Consider the following 20,780-nt stretch of genomic DNA (forward strand, 5'->3'; position numbering starts at 1 on the left):
CTACACAAGTGTTGCTAAAGAATAAAGAAGAGACGAACCCCTCAAGCTCCTGTCAGAGGTAGACAGGATTGGATAGGCAGATAGGCCTGTGCACTATGTTCTGGTCACTACAATCTCCCTTACCCCTGGCCCCTAAACATTCCCTCTCTCTGATGCTACAGATTCAATGACACGACATCAGACCCTGCTAGTAAAGAAAGAGGGATATCAGGCTCCCCTTGACTCACCGTGCTGCCCTCCACATGGCTCGTTTCTCTGCCTCCAGGGCCCGGCGCTCAGCTGGAGACAGCTCCTTCTCCTGGGTACTCAGGAACTCAGGGCTCTGCATCCGCAATCGCTCCTGGTGCCGTCGCTCAGCTTTGGCCGTTCGCACAGGTGCCCCTGTCTCGCCCCCTCCTGGGTAAACTGGGATCAGTCTGGGAAGAGAAGCCAGGAATAACAAGGGGCTTGGCCCAGCCCACCCTCCAGTCCCCAGACTTCCTGCTCTCCCTCCTCAAAGTAGAGGTCCTACCTTGTACCCTGCCCAAAGCCCTGAGCCCCCCAAGATCTCCTCAAAGGAAGGGCCCCACCGCATCCCTAGTCCAACCCCCCAGGCTTCTGGCTCTCACTAAGTACCCAACCCGTGCCCCGCATGCCCTGTACCCGACCTGTGCCCCCCAACACCCATCCCTCCCCAAAGACAGGTCCCTGCTCTATATCCCACACCTCCCCGAAGCCTGCCTGTTACCCCATTCCTTGCTGAAAGGCAGAGTGGTCTGGCCCACTATGTGGCAGTCTGTGGGCAGCAGGCAGGGAAGGGCAGGGGGTGTTGCAGTGCAGTGTCACTCCTCCCCCTCCAGAGTCCCCTCTTACCCAGACATAGAGTTAGGTCTCTGCTCGGGCTTGAATCCTTCTTCCAGTGAGTTTCTCTGGGAGCTGCTGTGCTCATCTGCCTCAGAGATCCTGGCAGCAACACAGACATGTCAACCAAGCATGCTGGAGGCATGCATACCCTGGAGGGTTCAGAGCACAGATCCCCCTTCCCATGGACCTGAGCCACAGGAAGCAGACACTACAACTCAGCTCAGTGATGTGGCTCTTGATGTATTTGCCTGACAGCTTTGGTATCATGCACATAGAGCTTATCCCTCCAGTCCCATCTGCCCGGGGGAGGAAGCCTTCAAGGGCATGTGAGCAGGATCAGTAGGAATGAGTCACCTGGTAACCAGGTCAGTTGGTGAAACCAGAACTTGCAGATCATAGGAAGAGCCTCCCAGGTCCTATGGCAGAACCTCAAGATACTGGGAGCAGGCTGACAGGTACACATCCTCTTCATTCTGCCTCATCTTTGTTATCACTGAGACTGCTGGCACTTGCCCTGTAATCTGAGAGCCATCCCCCTTCCTTCTACCTCCAGGCTGGGGATTTCTCCTCAGAATCTCGAAGAGCCTACCTTTCTCTCTGTTCTGACATCATGAGCTCTCAGCAGGTCCAGGCCCCAATCATGTCCCATCTCCATTATCACAGCTGCATCCTCTCTGATGTATGCATCTATCTCACCCCAGACAGGCATCCAAACTCATCTTCCTCACCCAGAGGTCTGACTGTGTCACCCTGGCCTCATGTATCAAGTGTAAATTATTGTGCTCACCTGACAGCTCTTTCCTAAATCCAACCCTGCTCCCTCCAGCCTCCAGGCTGTGATGGGTGACTGACCGCTTCTTGCTTTTCCTTTGCTGATGTCAGATCTCTCTGAAGGCACAAAGTCTGCCCTCAGGCAGCCCTCGTAGACACCCTTTGCAATGCCATTGGCCCAGTGTGCTCTAGGTATAAGTCAGCACAGAATTTGGCCCTGAATAAGCAACCAAAGATTTTATTTCCTATCACAATATTGCCACCAGCTGCCTATTCCCACCCAGATCAGAGAAGGAGTTGATGGGGTAGAGGAGTTGTAGCCTGTTCCCACCCTAAGTACCGTCCTTCTATTAAACTCACTGGAGATCAACTGAGCAATCAGCCTGAGGTGCAACTGAGCCAGTGATGTGGGTGCCACAGATACATTCTCCAGAGCTCACTGTAGGATGGACTGGCCCACAACCCTTTAGCCCACCAAAGGGAGAGCACCAAAGGGCGGTGACCTGCACCCCACCTTCACAGAGTGACGCTATCTGAGCTGCATCTGGCTGTGGTGAGAGGAATGGATAAACTGCCTCTGCAAAGACTGCATGTTTGCCTGCTGCCCTTCTTTAGTGTTTGCCAGGAGCCCAGTTTAGCACGGCAGTGCAGTGGGGAACCTTCACTATGCAGGTGTAATGCGAGGTGTTTCTGGACTGAGACTGGATGCTACAAATGCTAATGAGGAGATGGGGAGCAGAAACTGGAGCAAACATGAGGGTATGGACTGTCCCTAGCGCGGTCAGGCAGCATGAGAAGACTCTAAGCCAAAGCATACAAGACAAAGATGACTGGCCCTTTGGCCCCGAGGCATGGTCCTGCCGCAGCTTATGGGGAAAGAGTCAGACAGACAAGATTCTGAGAAAGTTCAAAGGCAGCAACCTGAGCTTTATTCCGTTTGAAGCCCAATTCTCCACCTGTAAGGCAAATCTGCAGGGCAAGGAATGAAAGAAGCACCACCAATGCAGAACCACAGCCTGGGGAAAGAGACTCCTGCAGACCCAGGCATAATGCAAGAGCCTATGGGGCAGGGCTTGGCACAGGCTCAGCAAAGAGGTGTGTGTCCCAAGCTAGCCACAACTACAATCAATGACTCCAGGTACCCAAGGGCAGGATCTGGGCAGCCACTCGTTTGAGAACAAGGACCTGGAGACAAACTGTATGCCTTGTGATACCCAATTCCCCCGCAAAGGGGGTGGGGCCTGCCCAGACCTCCCCATCTGGGGAAAGGTGATGCTGGCATACTCCTAGGACACAGAGCTGGATCTGAGCTGCCAGCTGGTCTTACCGAGTTGCCGGGGACTGGATGCTCCTTCCATTTAGTCTCTTGATCTTGTACTCCACTCCTTCGATGATGACACTGGACTGCATGCTCATATCGGGCATCTGCTTCCCCACATCCTCCTCTTCCTCCTCCTCCTCCTCCTCCAACAGCAGAGCCCGTTTCTGCTGCAGTTTACGAGCTGCCAAAATGAGACAGACCCATATGAGTGGGAAGAGAACTGCAGAGCTGGCTGCCAGCAGTGTTTCCCATGGCCACCGAAGTTCATGGGAACAATCTCTGGGTAGGTCCTTTCCCTTTAAGGGCCTCGCTCACTCTCTGCAATAGAATCCTACAGTTTCTGTAACTGTCTTTGAATCGATTCCCTCCCTGAAGACACACTTCTCTTGAGCTCTCTTAGCATCTACTCCTTTCCAAGCCTCGATGCCTTTCAACCTGTCCTCTTAATCACTTCTTTGTAATCAGCAAAACCTTTTCCCTACCTTTCTTCCTGGCTATAATCTCAGAGAGCCTCCAACCGCTTCACCCTCTGTAACTCCTCCATGGATGGGAACCGCCTAGGAACCAGTGGGCAGACCCCCTGTTGAGATGGACCCCACAGGATCTGATATGCGTGTCTGGGATCAGACCTCTAGGAGTCAACAGCCAGATTCAGACCTATCCCTCCATGGGCATAGAGCCCCAGGAGCTAACGGGCAAACATCATCCCCCCAGCTGAGCTGACAAGCAGACCCACTCCCCACACATCAGGGACAGTGAAATGGGGAGCCAATAGGTAGGACTCTGCTGGGGGATGGAGGCCAGATTAGCTGATGATCCTGCCCACCCAATGGAGGCCAGAGTCATGGCAAGGGATGGGCAAAACTCCACCCTCCTCCCATGGGCACAGACTGTTCAGAGCCCTATATTCTCATAGATTTATAGACTGATAGGCTTTAAGGTCAGAAGGGACCATCGTGATCATCTAGTCTGACCTCCTGCACATCATAGGCCACAGAACCTCACTCACCCACTCCTGAAATAGATTCCTAACCTCTGGTTGAGTTACTGAAGGCCTCAAATCATGGTTTAAAGACTTCAAGTTACAGAGAATCCACCATGTACACTAGTTTAAACCTGCAAGTGACATGTAACCTGTGGTGCAGGAAGGCGAAAAACCCCCAGGGTCTCTGCCAAACTGACCCAAGGGAAAATTCCTTCCCAACCCCAGGTATGGCGATCAGTTAGACCTTTCACCTAAGATGGGTTTAAGCATGCAGGGGTTGGAAGGCAGGGGAATGCAAGAGGGGGATACTTTTTTTTTTATACAAGAAGGGGATATTTTTGAGACCTGTCCAACCACTTCGCCTGCTTCCATGGCCCGCACATCTTGGGAAGCTTGAGTAATACTGTAGTGTCTGGAGAAGGTATGCACAACCACTACGTTGCTGCTTTGTAAATGTCTGCTATTGCAATGTTGTTCAAAAAGGCTGATGAAGTAGAATGAGCCCTAGTGAAGTGGTCTATTATCCTTGGTGAAGGAGGGACCTTTGCCAGATCTTGTGTGGTCCAGATAAAATGCCAGAGCCCTCCGAAAATCCCAGGTATGAAGTTTTTCTTCAATCCTGGAAGAATGAGGCTTCAGAAAGAACACTGGAAGATAGTCTGGTTGAAGTAGAACGAAGATATGACTTTAGGCATATATTTAGGGAGTGGCCTGAGAGAGACCTTGCCTTTGTGGAATACTGTAAAAGGAGAGTTGGCTGAAAGTTTCTGTATCTCTCTCAAACACCTTGCAGAGGTAACTGCTATCAAAAACACTGGTTTCACTGATAGCAGCAGTAGAGTTGTTGCCAAGGGTTCAAAGGAGGAACCCATCAAGTGAGACACAACAAAATTCAGGTCCTGTGAAGGTACAGGATTGGAAACAGGAGGGTACACATGAATAAGACCCTTTAAAAAAATGGATGTTTCTCTACAAATTATTATTTTGGGTAAGTTTTATGCTCTGTTTTATTCAGGAGGTCAGACTAGATGATCACAGTGGTCCCTTCTGGTCTTGGACTCTATGAATCCATGAAAATCAAAGAATATTAGGGTTGGAAGAGACCTCAGGAGGTCATCTAGTCCAATCCCCTGCTCAAAGCAGGACCAACACCAACTCAATCATCCCAGCCAGGGCTTTGTCAAGCTGGGCCTTAAAAGCCTCTAAGGATGGAGATTCCACCACCTCCCTAGGGAACCCATTCCAGTGCTTCACTACTCTCCTAGTGAAATAGTGTTTCCTAATATCCAATCTAGACCTTCCCCACTGCAACTTGAGACCATTGCTTCTTGTTCTGCCATCTGCCACCACTGAGAACTGAGAACCTAGCTCCATCCTCTTTGGAACCCCTCTTCAGGTAGTTGAAGGCTGCTATCAAATCTCCCCTCACTCTTCTCTTTTGTAGACTAAATAACCCCAGTTCCCTCAGCCTCTCTTCGTAAGTCATGTGCCCCAACCCCCTAATCATTTTCGTTGCCCTCTGCTGGACTCTCTCCAATTTGTCCACATCCTTTCTGTAATGGGGGATCCAAAACTGGACACAGTACTCCAGATGAGGTCTCACCAATGTTGAATAGAGGGGAACGATCATGTCCCTTGATCTACTGGCCTCACCAGTGCCAAATAGAGGGGAATAATCACTTCCCTCGATCTGCTGGCAAGGCTCCTACTAATGCAGCCCAATATGCCGTTAGCCTTCTTGGCAACAAGGGCACACTGTTGACTCATATCCAGATTCTCGTCCACTGAAATCCCCAGGTCCTTTTCTGCAGAACTGCCGCTTAGCCAGTCGGTTCCCAGCCTGTAGCGGTGCATGGGATTCTTCCATCCTAAGTGCAGGACACTGCACTTGTCCTTGTTGAACCTCATCAGATTTATTTTGGCCCAATCCTCCTGTTTGTCTAGGTCACTCGGGACCCTATCCTACCCTCCAGCGTATCTACCTCCCCCCCCATCTTAGTGTCATCTGCAAACTTGCTGAGGGTGCAATCCATCCCATCAACCAGATCATTAATGAAGATGTTGAACAAAACCGGCCCCCGGACCAACCCACAGGGCACTCCACTGATACCGGCTGCCAACTAGACATCAAGCCATTGATCAGGACCTGTTGAGCCTGACGATTTAGCCAGCTTTCTGCCAACCTTATAGGGTTCATTCATCCAATCCATACTTCTTCATTCATCCAATCCATACTTCTTTAACTTGCTGACAAGAATACTATGCGAGACCGTATCAAAAGCTTTGCTAAAGTCAAGGTATATCATGTCCACCACTTCCCCCTTATCCACAGAGCCAGTTATCTCATCATAAAAGCCAATCAGGTTGGTCAGGCATGACTTGCCCTTGGTGAATCCATGTTGACTCTTCCTGATCACCTTCCTCTCTTCCAAGTGCTTCAAAATAGATTCCTTGAGGACCTGCTCCATGATTTTTCTGGGGAGATTTGTTGGGGAAGAGTCAACATGTTTTTTGTAAAGGGAAATCATGCATCATTAATCTACTAGAATTCTTTGAGGTGTATCAAGCATGTGGAAAAGGGTGATCCAGTGGATATAGTGTACTTAGATTTTCAGAAAGCCTTTGACAAGGTCCCTCACCAAAGGCTCTTATGCAAAGTAAGCTGCCATGGAATAAGAGGGAAGGTCCTGTCATGGATAAGTAACTGGTTAAAAGATAGGAAACAAAGGATAGAAACAAATGCTCAGTTTTCAGAACAGAGAGAGGTAAATAGTGGTGTCCCTCAGGGATCTGTACTGGGATCAGTACTGTTCAACATATTCGTAAATGATCTGGAAAAAGAGATAGACAGTGAAGTGGCAAAATTCGCAGATGACACAAAACTACTTAAAATAGTTAAGTCCCAGGCTGACTGCAAAGAGCCACAAAAGGATCTCTCAAAACTGGGTGACTGGACAATAAAATGGCAGATAAAATTCAATGATAAATGCAACGTAATGCACATTGGAAAACATAATCCCAATTGTACATATAAAACGATGGGGTCTAAATTAGCCATTACCACTCAAGAAAGAGATTTTTGGAGTCATTGTGGAGAGTTCTCTGAAAACATCTGTCAATGTGCAGCGGCAGTCAAAGAAGTGAACAGAATGTTGGGAATCATCAAGAAAGGGATAGATAGTAAGGCAGAAAATATCATATTGCCTTTGTATAAATCCATGGTACGCCCACATCTTGAATACTTTGTGCAGATGTGGTCACCTAATCTCAAAAAAGATATATTGGAATTGGAAAAGGTTCAGAAAGCGGCAACAAAAATGATTAGGGGTATGGAATGGCTTCCGTATGAGGAGAGATTAATAAGACTGGGACTTTTCAACTTGGAAAAGATATCTAAGGGGGGATATGATTGATGTCTTTAAAATCATGACTGGTGTGGAGAAAGTAAATAAGGAAGTGTTATTTATTCCCTCTCATAACACAAGAACTAGGGGTCACCAAATGAAATTAATAGGCAGCAGGTTTAAAACAAACAAAAGGCAGTATTTTTTTCCACACAATGCACAGTCAACCTGTGGAACTCTCTGCCAGAGGCTGTTGTGAAGGCCAAGAGTATAACAGGGTTCAAAAAAGACTAGATAAGTTCATGGAGTATAGGTCCATCAATGGCTATTCTCCAGGATGGGCAGGGATGATGTCACTAGCCTCTGTTTGTCAGAAGCTGGAAATAAGCGACAGGGGATGGATCACTTGATGAACACATGACTTATGAGGAGAGGCTGAGGGAACTGGGAATGTTTAGTCTATGGAAGAGAAGAACGAGGGGGGACTTGATAGCTGCTTTCAACTACCTGAAAGGGGGTTCCAAAGAGGATGGCTCTAGACTGTTCTCAGTGGTAGCTGATGACAGAACAAGGAGTAATGGTCTCAAGTTGCAGTGGGGGAGGTTTAGGTTGGATATTAGGAAAAACTTTTTCACAAGGAGGGTGGTGAAACACTGGAATGGGTTACCAAGGGAGGTGGTGGAATCTCCTTCCTTAGAGGTTTTTAAGGTCAGGCTTGACAAAGCCCTGGCTGGGATGATTTAGTTGGGGATTGGTCCTGCTTTGAGCAGGGGGTTGGACTAGATGACCTCCTGAGGTCCCTTCCAACCCTGATAGTCTATGATTCTATGATTGCCTGTTCTATTCATTCCCTCTGGGGCACCTGGCATTGGCCACTGTCGGAAGACAGGATACTGGGCTAGATGGACCTTTGGTCTGACCCAGTATGGCCGTTCTTATGTAAACAGTGAGGTGTCAAAATCTGTAGCTGATACAAAACTTCTCAGGATAGTTAAGTAGAAAGCAGACTGTGAAGCGATGCAAAGGGATTTCACAAAACTAGGTGACTGGGCAACAAAATGGCAGATAAATGCAAAGTAATGAACATTGGAAAACTTAATCCGAACTATACATACAAAATGATGGGGTCTAAATTAGCTGTTACCACTCAAGGAAGAGATCTTGGAGTCATTGTGGATAGTTCTCTGAAAACATCTACTCAATGTGCAGCGCAGCCAAAAAAGCAAACAGAATGTTGTGAATCATTAGGAAAGGGATAGATAATAAGACAGAAAATCTTATATGGCCATACTGGGTCAGACTGAAGGTCCATCTAGCCCAGTGTCCTGTCTTCTGATGCCAGGTGCTTCAGAGGGAATGAACCCCTGTCGCCCATTTCAGCTTCTGGCAAACATAGCCTAGGGACACCATCCCTACCCATCCTGGCTAATAGTCATTGATGGACCTACCCTCCATGAATTTATCTAATTCTTTTTTGAACTCTGCTATTGTCTTGGCCTTCACAACAACCTCTGGCAGAGAGTTCCACAGGTTGACTGTGCATTGTGTGGAAAAAAATACTGCCTTTTGTTTGTTTTAAACCTGCTTCCTATTAATTTCATTTGGTGACCCTTAGTTCTTGTGTTATGAGAAGACTGCTGGGTAGGACGAAAAGCATTTAAAACTTGGCTTCTTAGTTTTCAGATCTGCCATAGAAGACACCTCAGTTTGGAGCCAAAGCTTACATATCGTTGCTAAAAACTACCTATCCAAAACTGTAACTACTAACTATGTACAATCTTAACAGCGTAAAACTCTAAACCAAAATGTTTTTAGATAGCACTTGTATCAAAAATAGGATCTGGATCCCAGGTCCAGAGAGGTTGGTAGTCTGCTGCTGCGGGCGGCTGGAAGGAGTGCTGCAATCCCTTTTTATAGCCTCACCCTTAGACCCTTCAAAACAGGGAAGAGAGGGGCCGGAGGCAGCATATAAGTGCTTCAGTGGGCACTGCTAGCTACTGTTAACTGTCAGAGTTGTACAGGCCAGCCCATCCCAGGAGTGGGAATAAGCAAAGGAGAATCTCAGCTTCCATTTAAAACACAAACACGGTAGCACTCCTGGCTGTGGAGAGAAGCTTGAAGATGGGACTCAGAGGGGCTCCAAAGCCAGAAGGCAAAGACAGACCCAACACGCGTCATTTTAAAGCCAGTCTCATGATTTTTCAGGCCTGGCCGCAGGGGTTCAATATTTTATGGTACTGTTGCTTGAGACACCCTCCCGCCCATCCTAATAAACCGGAACCCAGGAGCCGATGGCTGGAAATTAGAAGAGTATTTCCAATTCCAACCATCCAAGCAGCGGGGTTCTGGAATAGCCTTCCGGTAGGAGCAGGGGGCAAACAGCCCAACTACTTGTAAGGTGGAGCTTGGTAAGTTTATGAATGGGAAGATAGGACAGAGTTGCCTGTAATAGCAGTGGACTGGACTCAGTGACTCAGGAGGTCCCTTCCAGTCCCATGTTCAATAGGCAGGATCCCCCACTCTCAAAAGCCAACAAGCTGGGGACAGACCCCGCAAGAGCACAAAAGAGAAACCTAACACCCCAAAACTGTCTCCATCGCACCTTCCTCCTCCTTCATTTTCTTCAGGTCATCCTCCCCCACCAGGGAGACACGCTTCGGGGGCTTCTCCACCTGCTGCTGCTTCACCTCGATCTCAAAGTACTTTTGCCTCTCACGGAAGGATCGCTGCTCTGGGCTGTGCAGTCCCCTGGACGACATCATCTGCAACAGCCACAGCAGCATGTCAGCCACTAAAAGACCCTGCCCCATATCCAATCCCCGCAGGCAAGTGCCCATGCCTACCTTTCCTGTGTCCCTACCTCACGTCCAATCTCTTCAGGCATGTGCCCTGTGCCCACCTTCCCTGGATCCCTGCCCCATATCCAATCTCCCTGAGTATATGTCCCATGCCTGCCTTCCCCAGGTCCCTACCCCATATCCAGTCCCTTCAGGCACAGGCCACATGCCTGCTTTCATCAGGTCCCTACCCCATGTCTGAACCCTCTCTCCACATTGCCACAGATGGGAACTTTGCCTCCTATCTACCCACATTGGGATCCTGCCCTTATCCCCCAAGGTCTGTGATCAGGACTCCCAACTCCAACTCCGTTTCCAGCCACTGAAACTCACCTCAGGAGAAGCTTTAGGTTTCTCGGTGCTTGTCTGACCATGCGTTTCCTGAGGAGAGAGAGAAAAGGGAAACTTCTGAGAGAGGGGTTATCTTTGTCTTTGCCTCACCCACAGCACCTCCTGCCTCCATTCTCATTCCTGACCCACCTGTGATGCTCCCAGTATCCCCATCGTCCCTGCCACCCTGGTGTCTGTGCAGCCAGGTCATCATCCCTGCCCCACCCCTACCTTATTTGCCTGTGACAGGGGCACCGCTGCAAAGGTCTTGTATGCCTGCTTGACATTGACTGGGACATCCTCAGGAGAGGGGGGAGAGGGGGGACGCAGCTGCAGAGACAGAGACAGAAGAGGTCAGGCTAATCATAGCTGCTATAAAGAAGAGAACAGGAAAAGAACCAGCCCCTTATGTGTTTTGAGACTGGAGAGTGGAGCATCCGAGACAGAGCCCCCAGCCTCGGACAGAGTAGCTGCCATGCACAGTGGCTTCCTTGGACATGAGCATGTTACACTGCTGGCTCTCATGCCCTGGACAGGCCAATGCTTCTGCTGGTGGCAGAGCCTCCTGGTTCAGTGGTGGTCTCACAGGTGGCAGTGCTGCTCCCAGGCTCCTTGGGGATTTCGGCTCAGCCACACTAGCTTATGTCGGCCTGCAAACAATGGGCTCTATGGGTAGCCAAACACTGGACTCCAGTTCCTAAGTCTGGATTGGGTATGCCAGATTTTAGACTACCTCACAGTATTTGTGAAGGCCAAGACTATAACAGAGTTTAGGTTACCTCTCAGCCTTGTCTCTGGTGCTAGTCCAGTTATCCCTGTAAGAAGGCCTGGCCGTTTCCTCCTGTATTTCAGTGCAGGAGCTATTGCACTCCTACTTAAACCAGTGTCAGTGCAGGTGCCCACACACCCCCTACACTGAGGGCTCCTGTAGATTTCTGTGGTCCTCTTACTAGCATTGAGAACATCTCAGCTGCCTTCTAGGAAGGGATCTATCATCTGGAGGACCCACCATTTCCTCTTCTTGCCTCCTTATGCGTTTCCCCACTTAGCATCTTTGCCAATGTACTGACAGAAAAGACTGAGACGATCCAACAGGACTTCAAGTTCCTTGTAACTTTTCTGCTCTCCTCCTTTCACCTTCTGTCTCCCCCCACCCCCCAATCCCATCCCAGACACACATCTGCCTTGCCCCTATTCTCACCCCCTTCACAACACAACCACACCCTAATCCCCCGGGATAAAAATCCACCTGAGATCCTGCACTTCTGCCACCTCCCTCCTCCCCTTCATCACTACAGTCAGTGAACGTGCCACCTACGACCAGTGCCTTGACCTCCTGCTTCCAGCCTCACCCTTGACTCTCTCTGATCTGGCTTCTCCTCTCTCCCCTGAAAAGGGAACACGTCTGCTTTACACTGGGTACCTATAAACAAACTCCTCTGCTCCTAGCCTTTTTCTTCCTATATGGGGAGCGGTACCCTGTTCAGGGCCTCAGGACGGTGGGGGCAAGAGCTTTCCTCACCAGTGGTTACATGGTCTCTCCCCTTCAATTCCACACTTGATTCCTTCCCTCTTTTCTCGCTCCCTCAGCCCCTTTGGCTGCCTTAACTCAGCCTTGCTTGTTTGCTGCCCTTCTCTTTGCTCTAACTGGTGATGTCTATTCTTGTTTGGTTGTCTTCCCTTCTGCTCAGATTAACAATAATCCACCCAGCTTGGAAAGAGATTTTAAAATACAGTAACTCCTTGCTTAACGTTATAGTTATGTTCCTGAAAAATGCTACTTTTAGCAAAACCATGTTAAGCGAATCCAATTTCTCCATAAGAATTAATGTAAAGAGGGGGAGTTAGGTTCCAGGGAAATTTTTTTCACCAGACAAAAGACATTTTATATATACGTTTTAAACAAACAATTTAATACTGTACACGCTCTAAGCTTGGTTGAGGTGATGGAGTCAGAGGGGGGGATATTTCCCAGGGAATGTCTTACTGCTCAATGATGAACTAGCCCTCGGCTGAGCCCTCGAGGGTTAACCCATTGTTGCTAATGTAGCCTCACACGCTACAAGGCAGCAGGAATGGAGGGAGGGGAGACAGCGTGGCAGAGAGACAGAGACACACACCCTGTGTGAGAGAGAGAGACATGCATTGCCCCTTTAAGTACGCTGACCCCACTCTAAGTACACTGCCTTTTTAAGGTTTCAGAGGAGCAGCCCTGTTAGTCTGTATTCGCAAAAAGAACAGGAGGACTTGTGGCACCTTAGAGACTAACCAATTTATTTGAGCATAAGCTTTCATGGGCTACAGCCCACTTCATCGGATGATTTAAGTAAATCAGCAAGTTGAGACAGCAGCTGCTGCCAGCAAGCTCCCTCCGTCCTGAGCCCTGTCATGTCCCTCCCTGCTCTATGGAGAGGGGATAAGCGGGGGGCAGGAACGGGGGAGGGGGACACTCTGACATTAGCACCCCTCTTCCCCCTGCCTACTTGCACAGCAAGCAGGAGGCTCCCAGGAGCAACTCCAGGGCAGAGGGCAGGAGCAGCACACAGCAGTGGAGAGAGGGACAGCTGAACTGCCGGCAATTGATAGCCTGCTGAGCAGCTGCCGAACAGGGAACTTAGGAGAGTGGGGAGTTGATGGGGGGCTGCTGGTTCACCCTGGTGCCAAGCCGCCACCAGCTCGCTCCAACGGGCTGCTCTTTCTGCCAGCAGTGGACAAAACAGGTGACTGCCACACAACGTTATAAGGGAGCATTGCGCAACTTTAAACGAGCATGTTCCCTAATTGATCAGCAATGAAACAATGGAACAACATTAACCAGGACGACTTTAAGTGAGGAGTTACTGTATCTGAATCACTTGAACTCTGGCTCTTCAGCCTAGGTCTCATTTGGGCCCAGACAGGGATGTCTGTCCAGTTCATAATGTGACTCTTTGAGGCAGGCTGGATCTCTCTCTAGGTTTTCAATAGTGCCACATAGGCACTGTGAAAACGAGTAACAGGACCATTGGCATATTTCCCTGCTGCAAGTGGACCAGTGTTCTCGTGTGGTAATTCTTGCCAGAGCACAGAAACCCTGTGTCTGGGCCCCTAATGTCCAGGCCACAGAGACCTGCAGAGATTCCTCTGCTCCTGACTGTGATACCATCTTGTAGCAATTGCCAATGTGCAAGCAATCATTCTGCAAATCAGCAATGGTGCAGTGCTCCCCAGCGAAGGGGGCAGAGCCACACAGCTAGGTAACAGCAAGAAGCTGTTTCCCTGGTGTGTGAGAGATAATGACAGGACAAAAGATCTGAAGGGCTTTATACATCAAGAGAACGCAGCACCTTATAGGTAAATGAAAGTCCGAGACTCTATCTGCACTGGGGATTTCAGCCACTGGTGCAGCTGCACTGATGCAAATCCTGGCACAGACAAGCAAAGCCGCCATGTGCCACTGTGCTGCTCACCCCTGTTTGAAACCAGAGTAAGCTGCAATGGTGCAAATCAGGATTCTGTCTATCTTTCCTGGGGTTCTCACCAGGATAGCATCACTGGTGGTTACCCAAAGATGGCTGTAACGAGAGCAAATCCCAGCGTACACAAGACTACGGAGCCCCAGCACTCCAGTGCCTTTCAGATGGGGCAGAGAGCTCCTGCAGGGACCAGAGAGGGTTGGTTGGCGTTTCGGCCCATAATGAGCAAATTCCCTTTAAACCCGATGGGCATCACTAGGAGGGTGTGTGTAGCTTGCCCGCCAGGAAGGGTGGCACAACAACCACCAGGAACAGGCTGACTCAGCTCAGTGAGAAGGAACTGCTGGCCACTTACAGAGTTCTGGACACTGGAGCATGACTCAGGTTGCTGGAAGGGGTTGGGGCTGTCCCTGCCCTCCGAACTAGGTGGGGCCGCATTTTGTCGCACCCGGGAGAGAGGCTGAATGACGCCCGGCTTGGTCTGCTTGTGCCCACACCACACAACACAACAGGGAAAAGGTAGAGTAAGGGACAAGAGACAGAAAAGAGAGACAAGAAAAGTTAGGGCAGCAAGACATCCCTGGCATCCAAAAGAGGAAGGCAGATCCTGTTTGAAACTCTTGGGTGCAGCTTCTCAGCCACACTGCCGACCCAGTCAGAGGCAGCAGGCTGTGAGAGGGATAAAGGCACCTTATCAATAGCCCCCACTGACAAGCAATAAGGTCAGGGCAGGGCCCAGTGGCTCCACACAAGCCCAGGGCACAAGCACAAGTCTGCAATGCAAGCAGGCAGATGCCAGGGGTGCAGGAGGGAAGTGTGAGTAAGTAAGAGCCTGGGGAGAATGTGGGAGTCATAAGTAGGAGATGCAGGTAACAAACAGCAGCTAGCGGCTGTTGTTGCCAGGAGTGAGAGAGAAAAGGATGAACAAGCGCCGAGGGCTCCAGTGGTAGATTGGCCCACAAGCAGGGATGTGAGAGGGGATGAGGGTGTTGAGGCTAAAACTAGAGCCCGTCACTCTGGGATGTTTTGAGGAGATGAACAAATGTGAGAAACTGGAGTGAGGGGTAGCAGAGAAGCAAGTAAGTGAGCGAAAGAGAGCACCCACCATGGGAATGAGAGCCACCAGAGCAAGGACCAGAGGGAGCAAGACTATGGAATATTCACACTGAATTTTGAGAAAAGGGAAAAAATAAGCCTGTGTGCATTTGTGCAAGTGTGAGGCCTGGCAGTGAGCAGCGTGCAAGGAAAGTAGAGAGCAAGGCCTGGCAGTGTGTAGCATGCAAGGAAAGTAGAGAGCAAGGCCTGGCAGTGTGTAGCATGCAAGGAAAGTAGAGAGCAAGGCCTGGCAGTGTGTAGCGTGCAAGGAAAGTAGACAGCAAGGCCTGGCAGTGAGCAGCGTGCAAGGGAAGGAGAGTGTGTGGTCTGACAGTAAACAGAATGCGAGGAAAGCAGAGGGCAAGGCCTGGCAGTGAGCAGTGCACAAGGAAAGGAGAGTGCTAGGCCTGGCAGTGAGCAGCGTGAAAGAAAAGTAGAGAGCAAGGCCTGGCAGTGAGCAGCATGCAAGGAAAGGAGAGTGTGTGGCCTGGCAGTGAGCAGTGTGCAATTAAAGGAGAATGCAAGGCCTGGCAGTGAGCAGCGTGCAAGGAAAGGAGAGTGCAAGACCTGGCAGTGAGCAGCGTGCAAGAAAAGGAGAGTGTGTGGCCTGCTGGTAAGCAGTGTGCAAGGAAAGGAGAGTATGAGGCCTGGCAGTGATCAGAGTGCAAGAAAAGGACAGTGCAAAGCCTGGCAGTAAGCAGTGTGTAAAGGAGGGAGTGTGTGAGGCCTGGCAGTGAGCAGAGTACAAGGAAAGCAGAGGGCAAGCCCTGGCAATGAGCAGCGTGTGAGAAAAGGAGAAGGCGAGGCCTGGCGGTGATCAGAGTGAAAGTAAAGGAGAGGGCGAGGCCTAGCAGTGAGCCGAGTGCAAGGAAAGGAGAGGGCGAGGCGGGGCAGTGAGCAGAGTGCAAGGAAAGGAGAGGGCGAGGCCGGGCAGTGAGCCGAGTGCAAGGAAAGGAGAGGGCGAGGCGGGGCAGTGAGCCGAGTGCAAGGAAAGGAGAGGGCGAGGCGGGGCAGTGAGCAGAGTGCAAGGAAAGGAGAGGGCGAGGCGGGGCAGTGAGCAGAGTGCAAGGAAAGGAGAGGGCGAGGCCTGGCAGTGAGCAGAGTGCAAGGAAAGGAGAGGGCGAGGCCTGGCAGTGAGCCGAGTGCAAGGAAAGGAGAGGGCGAGGCGGGGCAGTGAGCCGAGTGCAAGGAAAGGAGAGGGCGAGGCCTGGCAGTGAGCAGAGTGCAAGGAAAGGAGAGGGCGAGGCCTGGCAGTGAGCTGAGTGCAAGGAAAGGAGAGGACGGGGTGGGGCAGTGAGCCAAGTGCAAGGAAAAGAGAGGACGAGCCCTGGCAGTGAGCAGAGTGCAAGGAAAGGAGAGGGAGAGGCGGGGCAGTGAGCCGAGTTCAAGGAAAGGAGAGGGCGAGCCCTGGGAGTGAGCAGAGTGCAAGGAAAGGAGAGGGCGAGCCCTGGCAGTGAGCCGAGTGCAAGGAAAGGAGAGGGCGAGGCCTGGCAGTGAGCAGAGTGCAAGGAAAAGAGAGGACGAGCCCTGGCAGTGAGCAGAGTGCAAGGAAAGGAGAGGGCCAGCCCTGGCAGTGAGCAGAGTGCAAGGAAAGGAGAGGGCGAGGTGGGGCAGTGAGCCGAGTGCCAGGAAAGGAGAGGGCGAGCCCTGGGAGTGAGCAGAGTGCAAGGAAAGGAGAGGGCGAGCCCTGGCAGTGAGCCGAGTGTAAGGAAAGGAGAGGGCGAGGCGGGGCAGTGAGCCGAGTGCAAGGAAAGGAGAGGGGGAGGCCTGGCGGTGAGCCGAGTGCGAGAAAAGGAGAGGGGGAGGCCTGGCGGTGAGCCGAGTGCGAGAAAAGGAGAGGGTGAGGCATGGAGGTGAGTAGGATGGCAAGCTTGGCACGGATCACAGTGCAAGGAAAGGAGAGGGTGAGCCCTGGCAGTGAGCAGAGTGCAAGGAAAGGAGAGGGCGAGCCCTGGCAGTGAGCCGAGTGCAAGGAAAGGAGAGGGCGAGCCCTGGCAGTGAGCCGAGTGCAAGAAAAGGAGAGGACGAGCCCTGGCGGTGAGCCGAGTGCAAGGAAAGGAGAGGGCGAGCCCTGGCAGTGAGCAGAGTGCAAGGAAAGGAGAGTGCAGCGTGTGAAGAAAGGAGAGGTCAAAGCCTGGCAGTGAGCAGAGTGTGAAGGTGAGGACGAGGCCTGGCAGTGAGCAGAGTGTTAGGAAAAGAGAGTTTGTGGTCTCGCAGTGAGCAGCGTTTGAAGAAGGGAGAGTGAGAGGCCGGCAGTGACGAGTGTGCAAAGGAAGAAGAATGAGAGGTCTGAGGGCAGAAGCACTTACTGATTTGCTGTCATCTTGCGGTGGGATGAAGTTTATGGCAGCCTGAAAACAGACAAGAGAATGTAAATTGAGAGTCCTAGCTGGAGTCCCCTAGGTCATCCTGCCCAATTTGGGAGCAGTACCAGAGCTCCCAATCTACCCTCCCCAGCTCCTCCTGTCATGTGCAGGGAAAGGCCTGGAGTTCTCACTGTGCGCAGCCCATGGCACCAACCCCCAGTGCCACCCCAGCATAGCCTGTCCTAGCCCTGGCTTAACACCTCGCGCTCTCGTAGCTTGTTACCGAGCTCGAGCGAAGCAACTGGCACCACAGCTTTTCTGCCCTGAAGCGCTCACAGACACCAGCCCAGCAGCAGCGAGCGGAAAGGAGCAGCGGTGGAGAAGCTTCTATCCCCTTGGGGCCCTGGCCCTACAACTGCTCCCCACAGCACAAGTCTCAGCAAATACCAAGTCCGTGAGACAGTGGAGCCAAGGAACGTGCTAAGAGCAGCAGCATACACTGCACACCAAGAGGCACTTACAAAGCGAGTCTCCCTGCCTGACAGGTGAGCAGGCCGAAGGGCTGCAGGTGACTGGAGAGGGGTGCCAGGGAGAACAGAGGGGAGAGAACCAGAGAAACACTGAAGACACCAGAGTTCCTGCAGGAAAGGCAGAGACAAGCACCCCTTTCCCCAGAACTGAAACGCCCTTTCCCCAAGCCCCACAGAGAGCATGCTCACCCTTTTCTAACCCACGGCAGAGAGAGGAGCCCCCACCGCAACTGCTCCTGACCTGCCACAGAAAAAGTTCCAAGCACCTGCTGCTCAGCAGGGAACAACCCCTTCCCCACTGCCTCCACCCCACCACGTGCAGAGAGGGGAGGCCTTGTTGGCTCCTCCCCTGCCAAAGGATCACAGGATTTATCAGAAGGGACCATTATGATCACCTAGTCTGACCTCCTGCATAGCTCCGGCCAGAGAACTTCAGGTAGGAATTCCTTTGAGCCCAGTAACTTGTGATTGAACTAGGCTTGAATAAAGACTGGGAGTGGATGGGTCATTACACAAAGTAAAATTATTTCCCCATGTTTATTTCCCCCCCCCGTACTGTTCCTCACACGTTCTTGTCAACTGCTGGAAATGGCCCACCTTGATTATCACTACAAAAGGGTTTTTTTTCTCTCCTGCTGGTAATAGCTCATCTTAAGTGATCACTCTGCTTACAGTGTGTATGGTAACACCCCTTGTTTCATGTTCTCTGTGTATATAAAATCTCCCCACTGTATTTTCCACTGAATGCATCCGATGAAGTGAGCTGTAGCTCACGAAAGCTTATGCTCAAATAAATTTGTTAGTCTCTAAGGTGCCACAAGTCCTCCTGTTCTTTTTGCGGATACAGACTAACATGGCTGCTACTCTGAAACCTGACCTAGAGTGTGTCTTTTACATTATGAGATGCACACATCTGAAGGCCAGAAGGGATGATTATGATTATCTAGTTTGGCCTCCTGTCTATGACAGACAAAAGAACCCAGCGCAGTAACTCCTGCATCAAGCCCATCAATCTTGTTTCAGCAAGAGCATATATTTCAGCAAGGTCTAGCTTAGTTATAAAGACCAAAAGTGATGGAGAATTTGGGACATCCCTAAGTAAGTTGATCCAATGGTTAATTATCTTCACTGTTAAAAATGTGCAACTTATTTCTAATCTGAATTTGTCTAGCATCAGCTTCCAGCCAATGGATATGGGTTTTTTTGGCCAGTTTAAAAAGCCATCTTTTCTAGCTGGACTGAAGAGCCATACCACTATCAGAAATTCCTTCCTCATGTAGGTATTTGTAAAGCATGATCAAGTCACTTCTTAACTTTCTCTTGGATAAACTAAATAGATTTGGACACTACAAGGTAGTTTTTCCAGACCTTGAATCATTCTTGTAGCTCTTTTCAGAACCTGTTCCAGTTTTTCAACATCCTTTTTGAAGTGTGGACACCAGAAATGGACACCGTATCCAGTAATGGTTTCATTAATGCCAAATAAAAAGGCAATACCACCTTCCTATTCCCACCTGTTAATTCCCTGCTTGCATGTCTGAGGGTCACATTCACCATCTTAACTACAACATTACATTAAGTACTTTTCAGTGCCACTGCATTTCAGGATACAGTCCAATCTTGTAAGTCCTACATTCTTTGTTCTTAGATATATGAACTTGCATTTAGCTATAATAAAACATATGTTGTTCAAATGAGCCCACCTTACCAAGTGATCCAGATTGGTCTGTATAAGTGACCTGTCCCCATCATTATTTACCACATCACCAATTTTTGGATCATCTGCAAATTTTACTAGCAATGATTTTGTTTTTTCTTCCATATCATTGATAATGACAGTGAATAACACTGGGTCAAGAATAAATCACAGTGCGAGCCCATTAAAACATCTCCTTTGATAACAATTCTTTTTTTATAATTACATTTTGTGAGCTATACATTAACCAGATATTAATCCATTTAATGTAGGCCACATTGATTTTGTTGGGCTAACTGTTCTAAATGTCAGAATGTCAATTGTCTGCATTTCCTAACAGCTTATTTGTACTCATCGCTATCAGCTTCCCCATTTTTCCATTTATATAAAGTCCAAGTTGACCACCCCAATCTTCCAAGGTAGAGAAGAGTATCATCAATCATTCAAGCATATCTGCTAGTTATATGGTATCTGCATAAGCTAAAGAGCTCAATTCTAGATCACCCAACATCATGCCATTCGACTTGTATACCATTCTGAATATCAAATTTCGGAATATGATGAAAAGTGACGGTGCTTCCATACCCACTTGCTGTACACCAAACTTTGACTTGAACCAGTTGCTTAATAGTCCACCAATTCTTATGGCACTACAGGAGTTTTCATACATAACTTTTATAATTGCAGTTGTCCTATCTGGAACTCCATATGATTTTAACTGCTTTCTACAATGCTTCCCTCCAAACCAAATCAAATGCCTTTGTGAAGTCAATGAAAACAGCAAACATTTTCAATCCCCATTCTCACTTTTTTCCATCAACTGTTGGCATGTGAATATCTCATCAATGCAACTTTGGCGTGGTCTGAAGCCACACTGTTCCTCACCTACTACTTCTTCTTCTAAAACTGGCTTTAATCTGTTGCCAATTGCTTTCATCATGATTTCTTCCTGTACTGGTAATCTAAGCTTATACCTCTACAATTATTCAGATCCGCATGATCTCCTTTCTTCATGACTGGTACAGCTACTGCCTTTAGCCAGTCATGCATTCACTCCCTCTGGGGCACCTGGCATTGGCCGCTGTCGGCAGACAGGATGCTGGTCTGGATGGACCTTTGGTCTGACCCAGTCTGGCCTTTCTTATGTTCTTATGCAGTACCTCCTCTTGCTCCCATACCTTCTTATATATTTTTGCTAGAGCTTTGATAGCACTTGTCCCACCAACTTTTAACAGCTCAGCTGTTATGTCTATTTCCTACAACTTTC

At 49.7% G+C, this 20,780-nt stretch overlaps 1 protein-coding gene across 17 annotated transcripts in view; it reads right to left on the minus strand.

Annotated features, from left to right (window-relative positions):
• SCRIB (scribble planar cell polarity protein) overlaps positions 1 to 20,780 on the minus strand; it is a 232,708-nt gene that overhangs the window by 48,356 nt on the left and 163,572 nt on the right. For 7 of the 17 annotated variants that reach the window (XM_074943613.1, XM_074943609.1, XM_074943610.1 and 4 more), the window contains 8 exons: positions 17,291 to 17,332; positions 14,242 to 14,370; positions 10,663 to 10,761; positions 10,435 to 10,482; positions 9,867 to 10,026; positions 2,942 to 3,116; positions 853 to 942; positions 228 to 416 (listed from right to left, as the gene is read on the minus strand). In XM_074943613.1, the coding sequence (XP_074799714.1) occupies positions 228 to 416; positions 853 to 942; positions 2,942 to 3,116; positions 9,867 to 10,026; positions 10,435 to 10,482; positions 10,663 to 10,761; positions 14,242 to 14,370; positions 17,291 to 17,332 (932 nt within the window). The remainder of the gene's footprint in view (positions 1 to 227; positions 417 to 852; positions 943 to 2,941; positions 3,117 to 9,866; positions 10,027 to 10,434; positions 10,483 to 10,662; positions 10,762 to 14,241; positions 14,371 to 17,290; positions 17,333 to 20,780) is intronic. The other 10 variants (XM_074943618.1, XM_074943614.1, XM_074943611.1 and 7 more) reach the window with 4 other exon arrangements.

Source organism: Natator depressus, chromosome 2, assembly GCF_965152275.1.
Source record: "Natator depressus isolate rNatDep1 chromosome 2, rNatDep2.hap1, whole genome shotgun sequence".
Lineage (NCBI taxonomy): Eukaryota > Metazoa > Chordata > Testudines > Cheloniidae > Natator > Natator depressus.